Raw genomic sequence first — 18,186 nt, forward strand, 5'->3', positions numbered from 1 at the left:
CCACCTGCAGCCTGGGGTCCTTAGCTCAGGCTTGGCTATCTAGGCATCGCGCCTGCCCAGCTTGGCCCTGCCTGTTTGAGCAGAGATTCCTGGCTGTTCCTGGGAGTGGGGGCCCGCTGACTCCACAAAGCCTAAGACCCTGAAGGCCAGGCCCTTGAAGGAGGGGCACAGCAGAAGCCTAGGTGAGACTGCCCTCATCGGTGAGTAGCCCCTCCTGGATCTGGGCCTGAGGGGCAGGGCTGGGGCCTGGCCAGGGAGGCGCTCCTGGCAGTGAAGCCCTCAGCTCTGCCACTGACTGCCCCGGCCAGGTGGGTTCAGACAAACTAGTGCCACTGTGGATATGACTCAGGAGTGTCCTCTCCCAGCACAGGGCCTGGCCTCTGGCTGGCTGCTTGGCCAGCCCCCTCTTGGTCCTTCTTGCAGCTCAGTTGGTGACAAGGCACAGTGTCAGCGCACCGGCACCAGAAGCGTCCTGGTATGCTCCCCAGTCTCGCTGGGCGAAGCTGGCTCCAAGGCGGGCACAAGTTAGGGTGCTGCGAGGAGGGGAGATCAGTGGGGGTTGTCAAGAACAGTCCCCCAAGTCGGGGGAGCCACGCACCTGGAAACAGACACATCCCTCCCTGTGTGACTGGGGAGCATCCCCAGGTGTTTTTTAAAAGGCAGGTGGGCAGAGGCAGTCCTGCCGTGGGGTGGGGAGCTGTAGGCCTCACCTGCAGGCTCTGCTACCCTGTGCCTGGGTGCCCGGGACTGGCCCTGGTCACATGGTGGCAGAGCGGGTGTCTTTGCGCCTGGATGCTAATCAGTATCACTCCCTGCCCTGTGCAAGCGGTGGCCCTTGGCCTTGCCACCCCAGCCTGTATGCACAGTGGTGAGGGTGAGGGGACAGGCCGCTCTCTGCGCTTTGGCCTCCTGCTCCTTCCTCCAGCCACAACCCCCCACTTCACCTCCCTGTCACTCTTGAAGATGGAACTGGGAGGACAGAGCTGCAACTCTACCCAAAGGCAGGCAGATAGTTCCTGAGCTCAGCCAGCATGTGGATGGGGACAGTCCCCAGGGAAAGATTGGTCCGGAACCAGAGGTGTCTGAAGGGGAGACAGGACCAGGCAGGAAGAGGGTGTTGGTTTTGACAGAAGAAAAGGTACAAATCTGTCATTTTCAAAACCAGCAGTACCCCTTCTCCCGTGTGTTGTGAGTTCCCTTCTTCCTATAGAAAGGTGGTGCTCTCTCAGCTTCCTGGCTCTGGCTCCACAACCCACTTAAGAGTCTCTGGGGCCCTGGGTGCCTGGAAAGGAGCCTGCCTCAGGAGCCGCAGCATTGTTCCTCGCCGCTTGCAGATCCTCTAAAGTGAAGGGTTGTTTCTGTTCTTAAAATGTAATCGCCCTTTAACGCAAGACCCTGGGAAGAGCCCGGGCTCGCGGTGACTGGACACAGTCCTCCGGCCCCTGCTCGTGAGCCGTCCGTTGGAGGCGGTGAGCTGGCGGCCCTGTGCCCAGGAATGCTTCTTTGGCTGGTTCTGATTGTGTTTGGAGTTTGGCCTTGGGTGAGGCCCGAGCGAGGGGGTCTGTGTGGCTACAGCGTGGCACGTGGCATGCGGGCAGCGTGCATGCGAGGGTGCAGGCGTGCGAGACAACATGGCAGCAGACAAAAATGAACCCTGGATGAAGCTTGAGAAGAGATACAAAGAGTACAGAAACCCGGTTCTCATACTAACCCACGGGTTACAAACTAGGTTGTGCTGTAGATTTGTAGAAAATCACGGTTTGAAAGAATGGCACTGGTTGGGCAGCTGGGGCTCCCCAGGCTGGCCTGACTCCTCTGTCCGTGGTGAGTGCCCAGAGGTACAGGGCAGTGTTGGTTCCAGCTCACCCAGGGATGGCCTTGGCTCCCCCTCGGCTCCTGCCCTCCTCCCTGGCACCGCTGCAGGAGGGGACATGGCCAAGGAGGCTCAAAGGGCTGGCAGAGGCCCGGCTGCTGTGGTGACGGCTGGTCTATGCCTCTTCCTCCCCGGTGGACACCATCAGCCGCATGGCCACTGGGAGGTGGTCGGTCAGGCCGGACAGCTGGGTGATAAAACTGAATTCTTCCACCTCCTGAGATTGTGGGGAAGAGAAGCATCCTGATTAGAGCCAAAGGGCACTCTGCAGAGGGGGGGCCTGGAGGGCCGGGGTGGCCTAGTCTTCCTGAGGGCAGAGGGCTTGGGAGGATCCTGAGGGCCCTCAAGGTCCCTAGGAGTGGCGGGTCTCATTTTCAGAGGCAAGCTCGTTGCTGCTGAGGGGGACAGGGTGCGGGGTCCCCTCCCTATAGGCAGAGCCTGGCTGCCCTCCCCAGCCCCAGACTCACGGCCTTCCAGTCTGGGCACAGCCCCTCCTCTCCGTACAGCATGTAGTCGAGGCGTCTGCCGTTGCCCTTTAGTGCATCCTTGCGTCCCTTCTGGTATGCCCCTGGGCTCTTGCTGGTGGGGAAGGCGAGGTACTCCCTGCGGCCTTCCTCGCTCTCCAAGACCCTGCTCACACAGACAGGAAGGCAAGGTGAGCCCCTGCCCCAGCCCCCAGGTCCCAGGTCCTGAGCGTGGAGCCATGTTCTCATCCCAGAGTGAGAGAAGCATGTTAGACCAACCCTTGCGTTTAACACAGATCTTCCCTGGGGGCCCAAAAAGGGACAGGGATGGAGAGAGACTGAGTCTGAGGCTGCAGGGTCCTGGCTGAACTGGGCCACACCAGAGTCTGTCCAGGAATGTCCCATGTCCACCTTGGGCTGGCCAGCGCTTACTTTTCCTTTGAACTAGGTTGTTGGCTGTGGCTACAGCTTGGATCCAGTGCTGCCCAGGATTTGTGGCCAAATCGGGGACAGAACTGCCCACTTCCTCGGCTGAATAGGTTTTTGCTCTGAGCCAGTAGGGGCCTGTTCAGAGGAAACTTGGTTTTTGCAGTGAACCTTAGAGACCCTTCTCTTCTGGAAGCCCCAGAACCCCATGACTCTTGTTTCAGGTCAGCAGGGGTTGGAGGAGCTAGGAGAGCACCCAGGTCCCATCCCAGGCCTGGACTCATATCAGTCTGTCCTTGAGCAGCTATGTTACCAAACCTGTGAGCCTCCATTTCCTCCTCTGATTGTTCCTAGGACATTTTAGGGGACCAGGCACTCCAAAGAAGGAACAATTGTGGGATGTGGCTGTTGTCTTATTTCTCAGAGGAAGAAAATGGACTTGGGTGTGTAAGTCCTGGCCAAGGTTCTGTAGGAGGGCAGGATGTTCAGGTGGGCTGTCACACCCTGAATCTGGCTCTTCTAACTCCCTGTCTGCTGTCTCCTTCCTGCCAGGCTTCCCCAGAGTCCAAGCACCGTGGGAGACTGTCGCAGAGGGCAGGTGCAGGCCGCAGTCAAGGGCAGAGTAGCAGCCACGGAGAGACACTACACACGCCTGCCAGGCCGGCTAATGCCTGGCCAGATGGAAGGGGCACTGGACAGGCACCACCACCAAACATGGGTTTCTACAAGGTCTTTAACCGCCTTGAGATAAATATACTAAGACATGCAGAACATCAGTACATCTCAGAAATCTAATCCATTACTGTCTTTTGCCTTTGATAATTAATTCCAGCATCAGTGATCTGAGAGTTACTGATAGTCATTTTTTAATCATCTCATAAAAAGATAATTTTCTCAGCATAGGATGATGTTTCAAATTTAGTCTGTAATCTAATTAATTGGCTCAAATTAGCTACAAGGAGCCATTGCCGTGACTCTCTTCAGTCTCGGGCTATGAATTATAAATTGGTTCTGCTGCTGGCCACTTAAATGTGTCCTTTATGGAAGTGTCATCACGTTCAAGAATGAAGTTTGGTTGGGATGGAGCTGTCTCTACTTTGAAAATGGCCAGCTTACGTTCTCTCTGCTGTTATTTTTATTTGCATAGTTGGTGGCCACCAACCGACAGGCTCCCTGGAGCAAATGCCATCCCCAGGGCTCTTTGACAAGGGTCTCAACAGCCCCCAGCCTTGCCCTGGGAGATTCTGGTCCCTTTTCCTGTGCCGAGCCGGGCCCCAAGGCAGGCTCTGGTAAAGTAAGCCAGAACTCCAGGTGCTGATGAGGGAAGGGCCAACTCAGGACACCAACCCTTCTTGGGAGCTTCTCAGTAAGGCCAGCCCCTGGGGCAAGAGGGCCACCACAACCTCTACCTGCCCCCAGCTTCTGTCCCCAGGCTCCCACAGGCTTCCTTCTCATGGAGCCCTGCTCTCTCCTCTGTCCCACACAGCCATCTCCCTATAGCTGAGTCGGGTCTGGGTGCTCAGCCCAGATCCAGGAGCTGCCGCCCCACTGCAGCTAGCTGGGTGCATACTTTTGCAGATTGTCAGGGGTGCTCACGTCCTCATCGTTGAGGCCATTCTGGTCCAGCATGGTACCTGGGGACAGGGAGTGAGAGTGGTCACTACAGGTAGGGCACAGCCAGCCTCGAGGAGGGCCACGTCCCTGGGGCAGGAGGGGCAGGTGAGGGCATCTTCTGGCAGGGGGGCCCCAACCTCCCCAGAAGTGGGGTCTTGGGGGCAGGTCTTGGAGGCCTCTCTGGGAAGCCGTGGGGAGCCCAGCCTTGGTGCAGTGTCAGGTCTCAGCATGGTGGGCTCAGGAATTGGCAGTGCCCCTCCCTTGCCCCAGGTCCCCTCGGCACCCCAGCCCAGCCCTATCCCCAGCTCACCAATTGCCCATGGCTTCTCCTCCCCGGGCCCCAGGCGGCAAGGGTCCTTGAAGCGTGTAAACAGGGAGTGCTGCTGCTCCAGCTTGTCGTCTGTGCCGGGAGGGAGGAAATGCTGTGGGTGTTAGGGTGTCTGCCCTGTGCTGGAGGGCCATCTGCCTCTGGTCCTGGTTCAGATGCCACTAGGTCCCTGTCCCTCAGGTATCCCTTTGTGGTTCATCTGTCACTGGTTTTCTGTGTCCTTGAGAAGCCCCCCTCTAGTGTTCAGCTTTCCTTTGGTCTGAGGACAGTAGTCACTGTCCCTCTTGGGCTGCAGGGGACGGTCATCTCAAGGCCTTCCCCGATCCTGTGACAAACCCTGTGGAGGGCTGGCTGACATTGTCCCAGCGGGACTCCTGCCCTGCATAGACCGGGGTGTCTAGGCTGAGTGAGGCATGACCCAGGCTCAGAGACAGAGGTGACCTGTCCTGGGTTCCAGTTTGTCCTGCCAACTCAGGAAGCCAGAAGGGCTTTTCTGAGACCCCAGAGAAGAAGAACAGGGCACTGAGTGGGGCCTGAGTGGGTGGAGCCCCCCCTGACAGCCTCTTTCTGTATGTGCTGGGTCCCCACCCTAACTCAGGAAGATCCTGGGAGCACCCAGCATCTGGATCTAGCATCAGGCACATGACGGGTCCACAGTGCTGCAGTGCAGGGGCTGTGTGTCCCATGGTGGGCACCTCCTCGCCACTCACCCTTGAGTCGCCACTGTTGTCAAGGGATGCCTCTCTGGGCACAAACAGAAACAGCTACTGCCAGATGAGGGCACCACCCTGAACTCCGGGTAGGACCTTCAGGTTCCTGCCTTCCCTGAGGACTGGCGCTCAAGTTCACAGACCCCATGTTGCCCACCCAGCCTCAGTTTCTCCTTGGGCTCTGGCCAGAGTAGAAAAAGCCCAGGAGCCATGGGCTGGGGGGTTTTCCTCAAGCCCAGCTCCTCGAACCAAGGGAGGCTCAGAGCAGCCCAAACTCCCAGGAGGTCCCTGGGATGAGCTTGGTCATCTGATTCACAGATCAGATACTTACGTCAGTTATTTGAAATTTCACCCATGATGAACTTTCAGCCTTTTAGCCTAGTGGTTTAAGGCATGATTTGCTGGGTTCAAATCCCAGTTCTACCACTTCTGGCTATGTGCCCTTGGACTAGTTACTCCACTCTCTGGGTCTCAGCTTCCCCTCCACACCATGTGGATAAATAGAGTGCCCACTCAGGGTTGTTATGAGACTAATAACACAGTTGGCCCGTGAACAGCCATTAACGTTGCGCCTGGTGCAAAGTCAGAGCTGAATAAAGGATTGGTGAGTGACATTGGCTGACTTGCCCTTACTCTGAGTTTCAGAGGCTCCAAGTGTTCCCTGTCAGAGGTTCGTTTTTAGGGCACCTCTTTATCTCCAGCAAGGAGGCCTCTGAGCTTTCTAGGCAGAGTGTGGGCGCTTCTCAGTTTAGAATTTCCAGGGGGCAGAGAAATCAGTCTGCTGATATCCCACCCACATGCTCACAAGACGCAGGAAGCTTTTTAAGCTGCCTAACGCAAGTCTTGCCAGCTGTGACTGGAGCCCCCACCCTTTCTCAGTAGCTGACCCACAAAGGCAGGAACCAGCCTCACCAGAGGAGCAGTTGTCAAAGTTCAAATCTCCACAGACGATGTCAAACGCCACCAGCTCCTCGGGGTTGGCTGTGCTGGACGAGGAGGTAGATTTTCGGAAATCAGCCAGCCAGTCCAGAAGCATGTCCAGCTGCTCACAGCGGATGGCACTGTCATCTGTGGGGCAGAACCACAGAGAGCCGATGATGAAGCTGCAGCCAGACCTCACCAGGCCCCGGCAGATCCCAACCGGCTTGCGGAAGATTCCCCACCCTGGGAAAAGCTCAGGCTGCCGGACCCTACCTTCCAGGGCGTGCAGGTGTGTGCAGGTGATGTACCCGACAATTCTTTGGTCCTGAAGTGTGCTTCCCACCTGCACCTGTGGGGTAGGTAGGAGGTGAGGTGTTGGTGATAAAGCCTATGCTGAGTACAAAGGGACACTGATGACGCACACCCCACGCCAGGTCAAACCCTCACAAGCCCAGCTCTGTCGGCTCCTGGCTAAACTCGGGCCCCGGTAGGAGCACGTGTCCAACTTCTAGGAGCTTCTGGTCCAATGCAGGAGGCAGATGCATAAAGGAATTCCAGCCTATAGCATGGTGAGTGCCACCTGGTTTTATAGGAGGACAAATGCAGAAATCATCTTACATTTCTGCCCCAAACCCCTGCCATCGCCTGGTGACCAGAGTGTGCCAGCCCCTCAGTTCCCTGTCCTCTCCTGTCTGGTGGCTCTTTCCTCCTTCCCTCAGACACACCCCAGAGCCCATCCCTCTGAAGTCGAAGCTGGGCTTTCTTGGGGATTTGGCCCAGCCGCACACTCCCCACCCTCTCTTCTGTGAGAGGCCTGGGACCCTGCCCTCTGCTCACCACCCCCAGTCTCTGCCCCTCTGGCTTCATGAGAAGTCACATCTTCTGCTTTTGGCCCTTGTCCGTTAGTCCCCTGATTTAGGATAACAGTTGTGGCTGTGTCTCTGTGGCACCTGTGTCATGGACTGGCCCCAGGTGTCCCACGGCCTCCATCCCAAACCCAGTCCTCCTTCCTCCAGTGGCTTCTCCACTCTCCCCAGACATCAGCCCTCGCCTCCTGCTCACCCGTGCCCTGGAGACAGAGTACCCAGGGGGTAGAGTGGGGTTGAGGGCACTTGCCCAACTCCTTGCCCAACTCCAGATGACCCAGACAGGCTGTCTCCACAGGTTAGTGTGAAAACAAGCAGCTCAATCGTACATCACAGACAACTCAGAACAGCCTGATGCAAGCCTGAGCCCTTGTCAGGGTTGTGGATGGGGAGGCGAGGAATGGCCACCCAGCCTGCTGTCTCTCCCAGGCCCTCTGGCCACAGCACCGCTGCTGGAGGCCAAGATAGGAGAGTCCCTTCCGGGCATGCTCCCTGGGACCGTCTGTGGGCACCTTTCCCCAGAGGCTCCTGGTTGGCTCCTCATCCTCTTCCTCTCTGGGCTTTCCTGCTTCCTGAGCCTCAGCTGTCTTCCCCAAAGCTAGCTAATCCATTCCAGACTGGGTTTCTATGGTAACGATGCCCTGGGCCCTGGGAACTATCCGAGGAAGGTGACTGTAGAGGCCAGGTCTACAGGTCATGCAACAGTAGGGTGGGTGTACCTGGCATCTGAGCATGACCCTGCTTGTCCTCCAGCTAAGGGTGGTCTGGACTTGCTGCTGCCGTGTCATGGGCCCTCCACTCTGAAGGCCATGGAGGCTTCCATCTTTCTTTCTGCTGCTGAAGTCAGGTTGGCATTACCCTCCCCCATTTAGACTTCCGTGTCATTAAACGCTCTTATCTCCTTTCGCAGCTGGATGTTTGCAGATCTCTCCTTTGGGGTGGGGGGTGGTGATGCATGTCTGGTTACTTGATAATGGGCTCTACAGCCTGGATTTGGGGCTGTTTATAAACTCACATATTCACCTTTCACTTCTTACTCATATATCAGATTCTCAAACCTTGGTCTAATACTGCCCCCGCCCCTGGCACAGCTCTGGAAATCACATACCATTGGTGTACCCTGTTGCAAAAACACAACAGTTTTAAAGCCACCGTGCCCCCAAGGCCACACGATGGTGCTGCTGCCCCATGTGCCTCAGGCAATGAATGCCTCTTCCCTCCTCTGTAATAATCTTGCTTAGTGCTTCACACATGCGGCCTTGCTAGAGCCTTTCAAAAACTGTGAGGGTTGTGCTAAAATTATCCCAGAATTGGCCAGGGTCATGAGTCTCCGATGGCTGAGTCTGGTTCGAGTTAGATGTTTGCTGCCTCCTGAGTTCCCGATGATGACTTAGTGAGGCTTTTCACAGGCTGCCTCTTTGATGGTCTTATGGCATCAGCCCCCCACTCCCTCCACACCTAGGGTCACCTGCCTGTGCCTGGTCCTGGATAGGTGCAGTGAGGCGCCAATCAGCCCTGCTGCTGCTAAGAACCCATCCGGAGGGGACACAGGGCAGGGCTACCTGCCTCCCTTCAGCTTTTCAACCCGGTGTCTCAGCCCCTCACCCACTTCCCTGCTCAGTCAGCCTGTGAACTCGCTGAGATCCACTTGATTATGTGCTGGGACTTATTGATTCCTGGCTCGAGTCCTCAAATCCTCGGGAGCTGCAGAGCTTGTGTTTCTCTTACAAAAACAAACAATCACACTGAGGTTGGGCCTCTTAGTCCTGGTAGGCAAAGACTGTCAATAAAGAGGGGCCCAGAGGCAGGCTCTCTCATACGTGAGGCGGAAGAGACTCCAGGCTCTGGCACGGTAGCAGGAAAGCACATTTTCCTTGAGGACTGGAAGTGCCACAGGGTGAATTAGAGGGCAGGGCTGGACAGGGAACCCTGCCAATGAAGGGAGCACTGGCTTCCATGCACAGCCAGGGCAGCCTCTTTCCAGCCCCGGGCCCTTCCTGGGCCGGCCTGGCTCCTGAAACCCCATCTGTTTCACTCCTCCATGCAGGAGAAATAGGCTCACTCTTGCCAGCAAAGTCCAGCTGAGTCTGCTGTGTGTCGGGCACAACTGGCTCCATTCTTGAGTTCTGACGGGAGGGACAGGTGACAAGACACCTGGGAACAAGGGCTGAGGAGTCCACAAGGGGAAAGCTGGCTTATGCGGATGGCTACCGAGGAAAGCGCCACAGAGATGGTGAGATTCGTCTGGGGCAGGATTGTGACAAGGGGAGCCGGGCACATGGAAGGGGTGTGGTGCAGCCGGAGCAGAGCCAGGGGAGAGTGGAAGGGCCCAGTGAAGCCTGAGCTTCTCCCTGAGGCCATGGGAAGCGGGTAACAGGAGTCAGAACTGGGATGGGAAGAAGGTGGGTTGGAAGAGAGAGGACATTGAAAAACACAGTGGGGTAGATGCAGAGGACAGCGGCCATGATAGTGCAGCTGGAGACATGGTGGGGGGGACCCAGAGGTATTTGGGGAGTGAAATTAGGAGTCTGGATGGATTGGATGGGCTCAGGGCATGGAGAGGAGTCAAGGTGGGCCCTTCTGGCTGAGGGATGGTGGAACCTGGGTGAGGAGCGGGACCAGGGAAGATGATATGTTCTGTTCAGGAATTACTATGTCCACGGGGCAGCCAGACACACAGCTGGGGACACAGAGGAGAGATTGGGACTGGGACAAACCCGAGAACCCTCAACAAGTGAGGAAATGGAGGCTGTGGAGTCATTTCCTGTGAGTCCAGCCATGATAACTACTTGGAAATGAAGAGGACTAGCCAAGTGGGGTCACCCTGCTTTGGGGGCTGCCAGTGCTCATCTTGGGCTGGGCAGAATGCAGCAGGCCTGGTGCTGCCAGATCTGCCGAGGTGGGGAGAGAAGTTGCAAACTGGGTTTTATGTGAAATAGCTTGATTTTTAAATGTTGGCAAACACAAGACATTTATTAATGGTGTGAACCAAATTAAGCATCTGCAGGTAAGTTTTAGACCCAAGTAGCAGAGGGAGTATCAGCATTGAAGGATGGGCAGGCAGCCAGGGGCCCGGAAAGAATGGCCAGAGAGCGGGGAGGAAAGCCCTCAGTGGAGTAGCTGTCTCAAGGAGCCTGTGTGATCCTGGCGGGAATGGTGGTAGGGGTGCTAGACCAAGAATGGAGATGAAAAGGGGATGTGTGGGCTAGGGGCAGGGTTGAGGGGCGTCCCTGTCCTCTGAGCCATCTAGTAGGGCAGGCAGGAGGGAGAGAGTGTGCTTTCCTCTTCCCCTGAGCCTGACAACATGTCCTCTCCTTCCCCAGAAAGTCGCTCCAGCTGCTGAGATGAAAATACGTCCGTGGAACAGAACACTGACGAATCATATGCCCAAATGGGGAGGCTGGCTCTCCTGTAAGAGGAGTGCATACAATCTCAGCCTCTCAGGCTGTGAATGGAGAGAAGAGACTCCAACTCTGGGCCTGCTGAGCCCCACGAGAGCCACTGAACAGCTGGAGTGGGGAGCTGGCTCCTGGGGTGCAGGCCTGGCTCCAGCAGCCTCCATGCAATCAGCCCGGCCCTCACTTCTGACAGGTGCTTGGCTGACACGTAGCACTTTCCTGGATAGGCTAAGCCAGTCAGAGCTGAGCCCTGGGGAATGAGAGCCTCGCCACGCTGGGCTTCCGCAGTCAGCCCCACTAGATACCACTGTCTCCATTCCATGGACCCCCATCTAGGGGGAACTGAGACGTCTTGAGGGAAATATGGAGCGAACTCACACCCACAGCAGCTGCTGCCTCTGGGGGCAGAAAGCCTTGTTCTGTATCAGCTGGCCAAACGATGCTTCAGAGAACTCTGGAAGCACCAAGAGCGGCTTTTGGATAGAGAACAAAAAGTCGGCACTTGAGCATGTCAGGCTCAGTAGAAGATAATGTGTAATGACCAAATTACCATGGTCTAAAAATTCCTCCAATTGCATCCAAATTAGCAGAAATAATTATGATTCACTTTAATTAGTGACTATGGAAGCGAAGCCTTAGGCTGGTGGGCAGATTGCCTGGCATGGCAGCTGCATGACAGCCAAGAGGGAGAGGGCATCCCGGCCAGTGAGCCTGGTGGCCTGAACGAGCAAGTGTGGTAATGGGCCCAGGACCTGCAGCCATTGGTCTTCGTTGGTCTTCCCTCTTGTGAATGTCTGCTCAGTTGCACACAGTGGCCCTGGCACCTTCCTCCCCACTTATCACCACTGTGCCATCATGGCCTGGCTGCCTTCCCCACCAGCACCAGCATAACCTCCTGCTCACTCATGGTCATTCCCACCCTGTGAGGAGGCTTTACAGATGGGGAAACGGTAGCCGAGATCTGAAACTTGCCCAAGATCACCCAGACAGGTCTGTCTGACCCCAGCGCCTCATCTCTTGTTCCTGAATTCTTATCCCCCTTGTCCTTGAGCTGGGGGCCTTCCGTTTCAGCTCCACGGAAGGCCCCATCTGTCTCCAGCCCTCCCAGAGAGTGAGGACCCCCAGGCTGAAGCCCACCTCCCCTACGGCTGTGGGTCCAGCTGGTGTGTGTGCCCTCAGGTGGTACCCAAGCCTCCTACCTTGAGAAACAGTGCTCCCTTCGAGGCCAGACTATCGGAGCCCTTCCCGTTGGTGTAACAGTGATAGGCCACATCCATGATGGGGTAGCGGCTGGCAAAGAAGAGGCCGCTGTTGAAACCCTTGAAGCAGCAGCAGCCTTGGCAGCCGTAGACCCCGACATCATATAGGATGTACTCGAAGTAGCCATGCAGCTGATCTTTCAACTTGGTGGCCGCCCGCTTGTCAAACACCTCCTGCAGACACAGGAAGTCCAGGTTGGCAGGGAAGAAGGCCGAGATCTCGTGGTCAAAGGCCTCGTCTGGGTGCCGCCTCTTGCGCGCAGCTGGCTTCTTCACCACCGACGCCTTGTGCGGGGCCTTGCTGTAGGCGGCACCTGGCTCCCCGCCGCTGCCATCCAGCCCTGCTTTGGCCTTCACCAGGGACTCCCTGGAGGCAGAGGGGCTGCCCAGGCTCCCTGAGTCCCCATCCCGCTGACTGTGGTTGGGCATCTGGCCTCGTGGGCCCCCGCCAGCCCCATTCCTGGCCTGTCCCCCAGCGGCAGAGTCATCAGCTTCAGGGAGCCGGCCCCCCTCGTCACCACTGATACGCACGATGCACGCATTCTCCAGGCTGCCACAGTCGGCCGGGTCCCCAGAGGCCGGGCCGTTGGCCGCCTCGTCACTGGGCTGACGCCCACCATTGCCCTTGTATTCCACAGAGGCTGTCCTCTTAATGCTCCCAGGGATGGCCCGGGCCATGCCATCGCTGCCCTGCGGTGACACCAGGCTGCTGAAGCTGGCTGCGCTGATGGAGGTATTGGTGGGTGAATCGATGTAGATTTTGATCTGAGGCCGGCTGGCCCCATTGCGGATTCTGTGCCCGATCTCTTTGGCCCGTGCTTGAGTGTTAAAAACGTTGTTGTGCCTGGCCAATGAGTCTGGGAGGAGGCAGACGTTGGCGGTGGCGAAGCAGAAGCTTTTGCCAGGACCCGTACCCTTCCATTCACTCAGCAGGGCTGCTCCGCCAGCCAGGCTCTTGTCCTCCCGCCGGGAGTAGATGTAGGGCCTGCGAACGGACTGCAGGGGCGACCAGAGGAGGAACCCAAGAAACGCGAAGGGCAGTGAGGTGACAAGGAAGCCCAGGTAGACGGGCGTGAAGAGCACGATGCAGAGCAGCTGGTACTTCTGGCAGGGGTCGGGTATGAACAAGGCCAAAAGCCGGTCCAGCAGCCAGTAGCATGGGAAGATGAGGGCCCAGGACACGGTGTGCAGGGCGGACAGACAGCTATTGGGAAAGGGGGTCGTGTACAAAACCATTGCAGCTCACTGGGCGCCGCAGCCGGCCCTACTACATGGTGTCGTGGCAGCCTGGGCACTTTCCTGGTGGGTGGGTGAGTGGTGGGCGGCTGGAGGAGGGGTCACCTCCTGGAGAGATGTGACTCTGGATGGTCAGTGATGAGTGTTGGCCCGCCAGTCATGGTTCACCTCAGTGGGCCATGCTGGGCCACCAAGGCCTGCTGGAAAACCTGCGAGACAGAAGGGAAGGGGGCTTTTATTCATCTTTAGGGAAGCAGATTGGATGCTGGGGCTGTTGTCCCCACTCACCCCACTCCTGCTTCCTCTGACATGAGAAGGACTCTTCCAAGGACCAGGCCGGAGCTAGCAGGCTCACCTGGGGTGTCTGAGGCCAGGAGCTGGTCCCAGCACACTCCATTGGCCTGTGTGGATTTGGTTCTCTTGGAGTAAACAGCTTGGAGCTGCTTAGTATCTGGGTCCCACAAGCAGGCTGGGACTCCATTCGGACCATGTGTGTGACTGAGCCCAGGGTGTGGGCCTGGCAGAGTGTGTGGAGGGAGAGAACAAATGAAGAAACGAATGATAGGGGAGTGAAGGGGCCCTGCTTGCCTCAAGGGTGAGAGGCTGGGAAGGTGGCACAGGCAGGCGTGTCTGCCCTGAGGGGCACTGTCACACTGTGTCAGACCCAGGCTTGGCTCAGCTCTGGTTGTGAGTACAGAAATAGTTTGGGAGGAGAGGCTCTGCTCTATCCACCCTGTGCTGCCCTCCAAGCAGAACTGGCCTGTGGCCTTTGGGATGGCCAGAGCACCGTTATGGGTCAGAGGTGAATGCTTCAGAAAAGGCTTCCTGAGAGAAAGTCCCTAACCTGTCCTCCTGTGTGGCTCGTCCCCAACACTGGCCGATTCTGGCTGGGGTCTGCTGTTAGCTGGGACCAGATTGGAGGGGGCAGCACCCTATTCAGCTGCCCGGTGTCCTCCTCACTCCTGTTATGGCCCCAGAAACCCTTCTGATTGCGTTCCCTTCCCAGCCCTGCCTGCAGTGGTGGTGAGTGGCCAGGCCTGATCTTTATGCCTCTCCTGGACTGGTCATGGGAATGTTTCTGTTCCCCATTTAGGCAATGGGGTTTGAGGTGGCCCAGGGGGCCAACAGGCAGCGGTAGGCACCACGACGGTCCTCTAAGGTGTGGCAGATCCGAGCATCCAGCCCTTCCTGCCTGCCATCCTAGGCCTTCGCAGCTGCCCTGGGACCCCCTGTCCACAGCCCCTCCCCTGCCCCCCTTCGGCAGTTGCCCCGGCCCAAAGCAGCCTCCAGGTGCTTTCCAGCTGCCCCACTCCCACCTGCAGTCCCTGTATCTGTGCACAGGAGCTGCTGATGCAGTTGACACAAAAGGAACTGCCACCAATAGGACTGGTTTCTAAAGCTCTGTGGTTAATTATTTTGTCTCAGTGAAATGAAAGGAGGGTAAACAAACAACACATTAATTAGTCTGATCTATACTTTCCCCATGAAAGAGGAGAGCGAGAGTTAAACATTGGAGGGTGGCAACTCCTCTAAGCATTGGAGGAGCCCCAGAGGCCTGTCAGAGCTGATGGGGCAGGATGCAGGCCATCTGGGCCCTTCCGCTTGCTGCACTCCTTGGCCTGGTGGGACCTTGTGGGTGGCCTGGCCCAGACTCCGCCCTCCTCTCCTTCCTGCGCCAGGTCTCTGCTTCCCTGTCCTGGGTCTGGCACCTTTTCCGGTAAGTCCTCCGTGGTGTCTGATGGGGCAGACAGGTCCTTTGAAGGCCATGTGTGCTGAGCTGTCGCCTCTCACCCCCGCAGGAAGGGTTGCTCTTTCAGGTTGCTGTCTTAAAGCCGACAATGGCCCCTGGGTTTATTCCTTGTGAATCCTGGCCTGTGGCTCCCAGGATTGTCTGAGAGGCCCTCGGCCCCAACACCATGGTCTCCAGAGCTGGGCTGGAGTCCCAGATGCCCTCAGCTCCTCATGGTCACTCCTGAGCCCTGGAGTCAATTTGGGAGGCTACACAGTTCCCCAAGGGAGGGCAGCTTCTCTGTCCTAGAAGTGGAGACCCCGGACTTGGTCCCTGACCCCCGCTGCATTGTTCCACGCTCAGCTTGGGCTGGGGGCTCAGGCTCACCTGAATGAACCTGCTGGGGGTTAGGGTCGCCTAGCACTGGAGTCTGGCCCGTTGAGCATCTGTTTCGTCACCTGTGACACAGGGGTGGCAATCCCAGTCTCCCAGGGCTGTCATGCTACCATGAGGATTAAAGGGAGTGAGGCTACTAACGTGGTTGGCCATTTCCTCCCCTACTTCCCCACTCCTCGTGGGACCTCCCTGACCTCTCCTCTCCTGAGGTTGGCCCCTACGTACCCCACTTGCTCTCCCAGCCTGTGGATTCAATGGAGTTTGAAAATGGGACAAGCTGGTCTATGCACTGTTCTGGGGGCAGCCTGAGCCCACCGGCTGAACCTCCAGGCCCCTGGCTAACCCAAAGGATGAGATGCTGTCATCTGTTTAGGTTGGAGCCCCGGCCATTCACTCACTTGTTCCTCTCTCTGCAGCAGAGACTGGCTGGCTCTGACTGTGACCAGGAGGCTGGGCCATGGGGCCAGGACAGACAGACGGGGCAGAGAGTGCTGTGGGCTGCAGGTCGACCCAGGTAGGAGGGCAACTTGCCCGGGAAGGTTGGGAGCCCAGTGACTCTAAATCTAGATGGGAGAGGTGCTCGGTCAGGTCCTGGGCAGGACCACGCTCAGGCAGGCTTGGGGTGTTGACAGCAAGCAGCTCCGCACAGCAGTTGCCTCCCCAGGTTACTGCTGACCTGCAGTGACCTGTCAGCACCGAGACACCTAATTGCTAATCTGTGGCCTGCCACCACCAAACATGGGAAGGGGGGACTTGGACTGCTCAGAGACCTAAACCAAAGACCCCATCCCACCCCATACACTGTCTTGAGGGCTCTGAGTTCAACTGATCTGCCATCCTCTGGGGAGGGCCTCCTCAGGAATGGGGCCTGGCCAGGCCTGGTCCTGTTTGGGTGTTGAAAATGGAGGGTAGGGTGGGTCCCCAACACCTTTCATGGGCCACCTGTAGTGGACAGAACCTCTGCTACTGTGTGCCGAATAATACTGCCACCAAGACAGCCATTCCATTGCCCATCTCCCTGGGAATGGACCTGGTACATGTGCTGCTACATAAGACCTGCTGCACAGAGGCTCAAAGGATGCCAGGTGGGTGCCGACTTTGAATTTCTCCTACAGTAGGAAAGTGAGCAAGTCAGGTCAGTTCTGCAGGCAAAGGCAAGCCCTGGCCCCTCTGAGGAAGCCTGCAGCGTCTTTTGGGATCTCTGAGCCAGCCTTGGGGAACCTCTGGGACGTTGATGAGGGTCAGGAGTTGCCCCAGGTGAGGCTAGGATGGTCCTGTCCCTCCTTCATGGCCCTTCTGTCTGGTCCTCGTGCCTGCTGAGCCTTCCATCCACCAGCAGGGCTGCGAGTGCGGGAGGAGTGGACCTCCTCCCATCCTCTGTGTCCACAGGCTCATGTCTAGCAGGAGCTGGGCCAAGCCCCAGGTTTCCGCAGGAAAGGCCTAGAGGATTGCTCCAATCCAATTACCAGAATGTGCTTGCATCCGCCCGCAGCCCCGCGATCGGGCCAGGCCATTTCTGCCTGGATGCCTGCCGGGGAGGGGTTGGCATGGCAACGTGAGCTCTGAGTGCTGAAACTTGGAGTCAACTTGTAGCTGGTAGGAAAGAAAGAATGACTGAAGAGAATGCCTTTCTGAATGATGCAGGTCAGACAAATCCAGACTAACCCTGAAAGCCACATCTCAGAGGCAGAATGGGGCATGGGGTCTGGCGTGAACAGGGTGCCATAGGGGTGACTCCCACCAATACAGCTGTGCCAGGAAATGCCTACTCAGCCTTCTAGACCCAAAGCACCTGCCTCCCCTTCCTTGACGCCCTCTCCAGCCTCCCTACCCCTCCTTTGCTCTCCCTACCCTGCACAGCCCCCATTGTCCTTCTAATCAGGACATGTCTGTTTGCACATCAGGCAACCCTAACCCCCAGGAGCCTGGGAGCTCTCTGGGGAGTCTCAGGCACCAACGCAGGCCCCAGTCCTAGCCTGCTTCACCTCTCTGGCGGTGGCAGACCCACTTGTGTCTGCCCTGCTCCAATCCCAGGGGAGGGCAGTGAGCCACACCAGGCCAATTGGCACCACAGCCCCTTGACCCCAAGCTGAATGGTCACATGACCCAAGCTCTCCTTGGAGCTCTTACTGGACCCCTCAGCAAAGAGGCATGCAATTTCTCTGAGATGGAAGCACAAAGAGCCTGAAGCTTCTGGAGCGTTGGATTTCCTCTGAATCTAATTCAGAGGAAAACATTTTAGGGCCGGAAGGAGAGAGGCCAAGTCATGGCGACATCTTTGAGCTCCACTTTCCCTATGCCTGGGATCTGGGGCCTGGCATGAACACCGCTCCTAGACTTTCTAGCTAATGAGTCAGCAAATTCCCTTTTTCTTTGCTCTAGTCACTGAGTTGGATTTCTGTCACTTGCTACCAAAGGGATCCTGTCTACTATTTACCAGCTACACGATCTTTCTAAAACTCAATTCTTATCAGTTCCTCTCCTGTGAAAACCTCCTTGGCAACCCTTGGCCTCAGTGTTGCCTCCCTCCTGGTGCCTATGATTTGGGCTCAGTGGGCGTGTTTCAGGAGACAGCAGTGCAGGTGTTACGAGCACAAAGTCTGGTGTCACACCTGCCAGGTTCACGTCCTCCTGCTGGATATCGGATAAGCTGCATCACTGACTCTCTGACCGGTAGTCTCCTCATCTGTTAAACATGCATAATGACACTGTCTCAGGGTCGCTGGAGGTGATACATGGGCAGCACTTAACACGGTGCCTGCCACATCTCTAGCAATATTTGTGTTACTACTACTGCTGTTAGTTTCCTGCTGCAAAGACCCTCAAGATACAGCCGGAGCCTTCCAAAGTCTCCTCCTCATGTAGTTGGTGGCTTGACAAAGGGGGCGCCCTGCTATCCCAGTTGGGGGGTGAGGATGGTACAAGGGGTGTTGAGGCCTCCATCTCTTGACAGACTGTGTTGTGGG

The 18,186-nt window shown here is 57.1% G+C and overlaps 1 protein-coding gene across 2 annotated transcripts in view; it reads right to left on the reverse strand.

The window, feature by feature from the left end:
• Positions 1-641: 641 nt before the first annotated feature.
• SMPD3 (sphingomyelin phosphodiesterase 3) overlaps positions 642-18,186 on the reverse strand; it is a 76,346-nt gene continuing 58,801 nt past the window's right edge. For both annotated transcript variants that reach the window (XM_033129540.1, XM_033129541.1), the window contains exons 3-9: positions 11,800-13,304; positions 6,610-6,685; positions 6,328-6,483; positions 4,688-4,777; positions 4,334-4,397; positions 2,341-2,503; positions 642-2,090 (exon numbers count right to left, since the gene is read on the reverse strand). In XM_033129540.1, the coding sequence (XP_032985431.1) occupies positions 1,989-2,090; positions 2,341-2,503; positions 4,334-4,397; positions 4,688-4,777; positions 6,328-6,483; positions 6,610-6,685; positions 11,800-13,095 (1,947 nt within the window). In that variant the 5' untranslated portion in view covers positions 13,096-13,304 and the 3' untranslated portion in view covers positions 642-1,988. The remainder of the gene's footprint in view (positions 2,091-2,340; positions 2,504-4,333; positions 4,398-4,687; positions 4,778-6,327; positions 6,484-6,609; positions 6,686-11,799; positions 13,305-18,186) is intronic.

The sequence above is a fragment of the Rhinolophus ferrumequinum genome, chromosome 15 (assembly GCF_004115265.2).
Source record: "Rhinolophus ferrumequinum isolate MPI-CBG mRhiFer1 chromosome 15, mRhiFer1_v1.p, whole genome shotgun sequence".
Classification (NCBI taxonomy): Eukaryota; Metazoa; Chordata; class Mammalia; order Chiroptera; family Rhinolophidae; genus Rhinolophus; species Rhinolophus ferrumequinum.